This window comes from Sminthopsis crassicaudata, chromosome 2 (assembly GCF_048593235.1).
Source record: "Sminthopsis crassicaudata isolate SCR6 chromosome 2, ASM4859323v1, whole genome shotgun sequence".
Taxonomy (NCBI): domain Eukaryota; kingdom Metazoa; phylum Chordata; class Mammalia; order Dasyuromorphia; family Dasyuridae; genus Sminthopsis; species Sminthopsis crassicaudata.
The window spans coordinates 171,438,233-171,444,232 of NC_133618.1; the positions used below are offsets into that span (position 1 = coordinate 171,438,233).

Below are 6,000 nucleotides of genomic sequence, written 5' to 3' on the forward strand. Positions count from 1 at the left end.
ATTTTGATTAATGTTGATAAATTGATTAATTAGATGAAATATCATTCTTATTCCCATGAATTAAATTCTGCTTAGCATGGAGAGGTTTCTAGAAATAAAAAAAAATAACACTTTGAACTTCAAATAGTAAATTCATTTAAAGGTCTATCTTAGAACATCTTAACAGACCAAGCCTGAACTTCTGAGGGATGACTTCTAGAATGGTGATTAACAATGTAATGTAGTCAGTTATTATTATAGACCACCTGCAGACTTTTATTGTCTACTTGGAACAAATTAAAATCCCACATGTCAGAGAAAAATGCATTAGAAGGAAGATTAGGACACTTTGTACTACAATAATTTAAGACACATTTGGCTGATGCCAACATAAACGAATTCCAAAATAAATATTGGCTTTCCCTTCTGGGTAATTACCACAACTATCAAAAAAAATTACCGCTTTGTGTGCCTTTGTTAGATGTCAACACTGGCAGTTTGACATTGCTAGGTCAGACAAAATGACCAACATGTTCACAAGCAACTAAATGAGATAAAGACTTTTTTTTTTTTTTTTTTGGTTCATTCTTCTCTTCCCTTCCCCAATTCATTTGCTCTATCCAAGAAGAATATCTCCATTATGTTTTAAATGAGCCTAATCTTAGTTAGGGTTAGGGTTACATAATCTTATGTAAAATGGGATAAGTACAGAGGATTTTTTTCCCCTCTCAGTGTACCCTACCTGTTACTCTTGGAGCCTCAGTATATGGCATTAACTTTGTGAATAAATATTCAGGAACTATTTAGAATTCCAACAGTATTAGTATGGACTTTGATCAATGCCACTTATACAAAACTATTTTCCATTGCCTTCTCCTTAAATGTTTTGTCACCTTGGTGGAGATTCACTTTTGGAGAGAATGTCCACATTGATGAGAACATAGTGTCATTCATCATAGTTAACATAATAGTAGTCAGGGACCACATAACAATTGTTTAATATCAAATAAATAAATGTTAAATGGAACAATATTTTGTAGAGTTTTTAAAGCCCCCATCTATACCTCAGAGGAACAACATAGGAATAATAGGAATAGCAGCAGCAAGAGTATCGGAGTGGGAATCAGTAAACTGGATTCTGATCTGTTTTGTCACTAATTTGCTATGGGTCCTCAAGCAAATCATATAACTTCTCTTGACAGAATGAGTGTTCTCATCTAAAATTAGGGATTTTGAACCAAATGGTCTCTGAGGTCTTAGCCAACTCTTAAAAACTTCAGTTCTGCCCAGATTCTCCCACTAGCTGTTATGAAGTGTGTAGGGGAGATGGAGTCGATAGAGTAAGCAGTCACCTGTTTCATCTAATTTAAGAGGTTCTTAGAAGTTTCCATTATACAGATGTTTTCCCAAATAGGTGTTAATGTTAATTTCTTTGAGCAATTCTTTTTTGTGATCCCTTAAAACCATTTTGAGGTAACACAATTAATTAGTTCACACTAAGATGTTAGTGCCTTCATGCTAGTGCCTTTCCATTATTGATCATCATCTCCATTTTATCCTGGCTCTCTTCATCTTTGGACTATAAACAACTTGGAAGCAGGAAACTGTCTTTTGCCTTTGTATTCCTCAGCAGTAAGCACAATACCTGGTACATGATAAATACTTAATGTTTATTGACTGACTATTAGTGACTCACAAAATTTTTCATTAATAAGGTCTGATCAAACATAAGAGAACTAAAAGAGAAAGGAACATTGTAAAAATCTAGGTTGGTGGGAAAGTGGAATGTCATAATAAGGAGCAAGCCAATGGTACCAATAACAAATTTTGTGATTTTGCTTAAGGCCATTATTGATGGGAAAGTGTTATGATTCCCATTTTATAGAGCAGAATATGATACACAAAGAAGTGATTAATTCAAGTATACATTCATGAATTTATTCTGCAAATACATTCCTAGCCTCTATGTCTTTTAGCTTATCTCAGTGTTCTTTTCTCTCTACTAATTTCTTACTAATTAACTGGAATATGGTAAAACTGTCAATTTGATTTTGCTTAAAAGGTATCCTTAATCCTTTAAAGTTATTTCTTTAAACATGATTTCTTTTTTTTATAGAATGAATGAAGAACAAATAGCTACAGTCTGTTTATCAGTCCTGAGGGCCCTTTCTTACCTTCACAATCAAGGGGTTATTCACCGAGACATAAAGAGTGACTCCATCCTTCTGACAAGTGATGGCCGGGTAAGGAATAAAGATTTTTCTTAACCTTAAGTAAAAGCACACAATTAAATATAATTATCAGCTATGGATATCAACCTCAGTAGACAGCTTTTCCTGAGATACTTGTTTTTCTGACTCTGAACTTCCTAACTTTATACCTTTGTCTCACATCTGCACATGATTAAAGAAGAGGATCATTATGTTCTATGATCATAATATCTGAAAATGTCTTCCCATCTATCAGCTTAAGCTAAAACCCAAAATTAAAATGCATTTTCTTTTCTTGAACAGTGAGTGAAGAAACTCAGAGAGTGTAGAAACTTCATTTTCCCCTTCCTGCTTCAATCCTAACAAAAATTAGCCATTCTCCACTTTGGGGAATTAAAATATCTTTTGTGACTGTTTCCCAAACTTAAGTGAAAGCATAACCTAATTGTCTGTCTTGGCTCTCCAAGTGATTGAAACCCAGCTATTGTTATTTCCATAGAGTTATGTTATGTGCTTGGACAGGTAGTTATGGCATCCACTTCATACATTCCCTCCGTATATCAACTGCTTTATAATTTAGAACATTACTACACAGAAGTGAAGGGAGAAAAGAAGAGCTGAACCCTCAAAGGAAATTTAGATTAATAGAATAATGTAAAACGGAATTTGACCAAGGTGGTCTACTTAACCCCACTTCTGCCACTGTGGACCATAGTATTGATGATAAATGGAACAAAACCTCTCTTAAAGGTTACTTCTTTTCCCCAAAGGTAGCATAGTCATCATTGTCTGAATATCTTGGCATTGCATCAGATTTCTTTCAGAAATGATTCAGAGTCAAGGGGAATCTAGAGAGCTGTGTTGCATTGAGTGGCCTTGGGATACCCTTCCAGCCACGTCTTTTCTTAGTCAGAAAGCAAAAAGAAAGAAAGGGGAAAAAAGATTTATTTGCAATAAAAATTTTTAGCATTTTTCCCACCACTTTTTTTTAACCATTTTCTCCTGTGCTCACAGCTGGGAGCTATGAGAAAATAGTGAGAAAAAAAGGTGGAAAAAGCAAAAAAAAATATTACTGCAGATAAGTTTTTTTTTTCTTTCTACTTATTGCACACTTTGTGTTAAGCACAGTGCTCATCACTGGGGAGATAAAGACAAACATTTCATATTCTTTGTTCTCAACAGGCTCATATTTTATCAGAAATGTTAGATATATGGAGTCTGAAGAATTACATTCAATGAGTTCTTACTAGGTATCAATGAGGACAAAAAGCTACAACCATATTAGAATTTGAATAGCACTTTGTTTGCATAGCAGTTTTAATATGCTAACTCATATATGCCTCCCAACAACCCTATGAGGGTAGAAGTAATTTTCCATATTTTTCAGTGGTCTTGAACCTTCCATTTATACTCTGTAATCCAGTGAAACTGGCCTCTTTGTGGTTTCTCACATAAAATACTCTGTCTCCTCCTGACTTATCATTTTCACTGGTTGTGCTCTCCACCTGGGATGCTACCTTCCTTGTCTGCACCTCCTGCCTTCCCTGACTTCCTCCACTAAAATCTTGACTTCTAGAAGAAGCTTTCCTCACCCCCAGCCCACTGTTCTTTCTTAAGGTAACTGGTTAGAACCATAAACACAAGAAAAGGCCATTCCTAAGTGGTCTTTGCCTAACAAGCTGCCTCCTTTCATCTTAGTAGGCATTCCCATTCGTCCAAATTTTCTTAAACTAAATGGGATTCTTGAATAAAGGGTGCTCTCCTAAATGGAAAAGTTGTATAGTGTATCACAACTAGAAAAAGGGACATCTAAGAGGCAATACAACTTTCTTTTAGGACCTACATACAATGCTTCATTATACTCATTACTTGAGTACTCATTATCTGCATTGCAGATTTATTCAGGGATATGTTGTGTATAATTATCTTTTTTTAGAAAATTGTCTCTTTTATGTACTCAGATGAGCAATAGATATTGAAAAGCTCTTATGCTCCTACAATAGAAAAAATGATCTTGGCTTTCAAAATTTGTAGTGATTCCACTCATCTCCCTTCTGTTTGTCATAGAGAACATAATTAGGCTTCAGGCATCTTGAAGCCTAGAAAGAGAAATCTACATTAAAGGTATAATAAATTACTCCTGATAGTAGGTGAGTTTTTGGCATCTCCTTTGTTCAGATATTTTATAGATCCTGAAATTTACAATCAGAAAGAGAAAAGATAGAGATTATTTTTTCCCTTAAGGATCTGTTTCTCATCTTTCCAATCTATAGGCATTTTCTTTTTCTTTTCTTTTTTGCTTTAACCATTATTATTACTTTATTTAATATTTTCCCCACTATTCAAAACAATTTTAACTCTGTTTTCAAGCCTTTTCAGTTCCATATTCTTTCCCTTATCCCCCTCCCAGCCCTTATTAAGGAACCCCCATGTGAAGTTATGCAAAACATTTCCATAAAAGGTTATGTTGTTAAAAAAAATAGATTTCACATCCTAAAAAAACCATCAAGAAAAACGAAAGAGAGACAAAGACAGACAGAGAGAGAATGCTTCATTCTGTATTCATACACGATTAGTTCCTTCTCTGGGTATGGATAGAATTGTTCAACATAAGTCCTTTAGAATAATCATGGATCATTGTACAACTGAGAGTAGCAAAGTCATTTACAGCTGATCATCCAGGAACATTGCTATTACTTTGTATTCAGTATATTTCACTTTGCTTGAGTTCATGAAGGACTTTCCAGTTTGTTCTGAGAATATCCTGCTATTTCCCATAGACCAGTAACATTCCATGATTCATGTTATAATTCATTCAGCCATTCTCCAATTGATGGGCAACCCCTCAATTTCTAGTTTTTTGCCCTGAGAAGAGAGTGCTTTAAGTCCTTTAAAAAAATTCTCTTTTGAGCTTCTTGCCTAGTAGTGGTATTGTTAGTCAAAGGATATGCATGAATTTATAGCCTTTTGGGCATGGATCATGTCTTTTGATCATTTATCCATTGGGGATTTTTTTTTTTTTAATACATTTGACTCAGGTCCCTCGATGCTTGAGAAATGAGGCATTATTCAGAGATACTTGCTTCAAAATTCTTCCTATAATACTATTGCTAACTGTATTTCTTTCCTCCCCCATTTATTCTATTCTCTCTCCTTTCACTCTATCCCCCCATAAAAATGTTTTGCAGCTGACCACTCCTTTCCTTATATATGCCCTCTCCTTAATAACCCTTCCCTTTTCCCGTATCCATTACTCTCTTAATTTCCTGCAGGGTAGGGTAGATTTATACATTCATATTGAGTGTGCATGTTATTTCCTCTGAGCCAGTTCTGGTGAGAGTAAGGTTCACTAAGCCTCTCTTCCTCCTCTTCCCTTCCACTGCTTCATCTTGCCTCTTTTTTATGGCAGATAATTTATATGATTCTACTTCTTCCTTTTCTTTTCTCACACTCCATTCTCTCACCCTTTGATTTAATGTTTTTAGATATTATCCCTTCCTAGTCAACTGACACCTGTGTTCTCCATCTATATAATACTCCTTCCAACTGCCATAATAATAAGAAAGTTCTAATTAGTCACAAATATCATTTTCCCATGTAGAAATGTAAATATATAAACTTGATGAAATCCCTTATGATATTTCCTTCCTGATTACCACCTCCTTATTCTTCTTCTGAGCCTTATATTTGAAAATCAAATTTTCCATTTAGTTCTGGTCTTGTCATCACTAATTCTTGAAAATCCTCTCTTTCATTGAATTTCCGCCTTTTTCCCTGAAGAATTATATTCACTTTTCCTGGGTAAGAGATT

The 6,000-nt window shown here is 34.7% G+C and overlaps 1 protein-coding gene across 10 annotated transcripts in view; it reads left to right on the forward strand.

The window, feature by feature from the left end:
• Positions 1 to 6,000, forward strand: part of PAK5 (p21 (RAC1) activated kinase 5) — a 436,232-nt gene that overhangs the window by 421,063 nt on the left and 9,169 nt on the right. For all 10 annotated transcript variants that reach the window (XM_074287868.1, XM_074287871.1, XM_074287869.1 and 7 more), the window contains one exon: positions 2,096 to 2,222. In XM_074287868.1, coding sequence (XP_074143969.1) covers positions 2,096 to 2,222 — 127 coding nt within the window. The remainder of the gene's footprint in view (positions 1 to 2,095; positions 2,223 to 6,000) is intronic.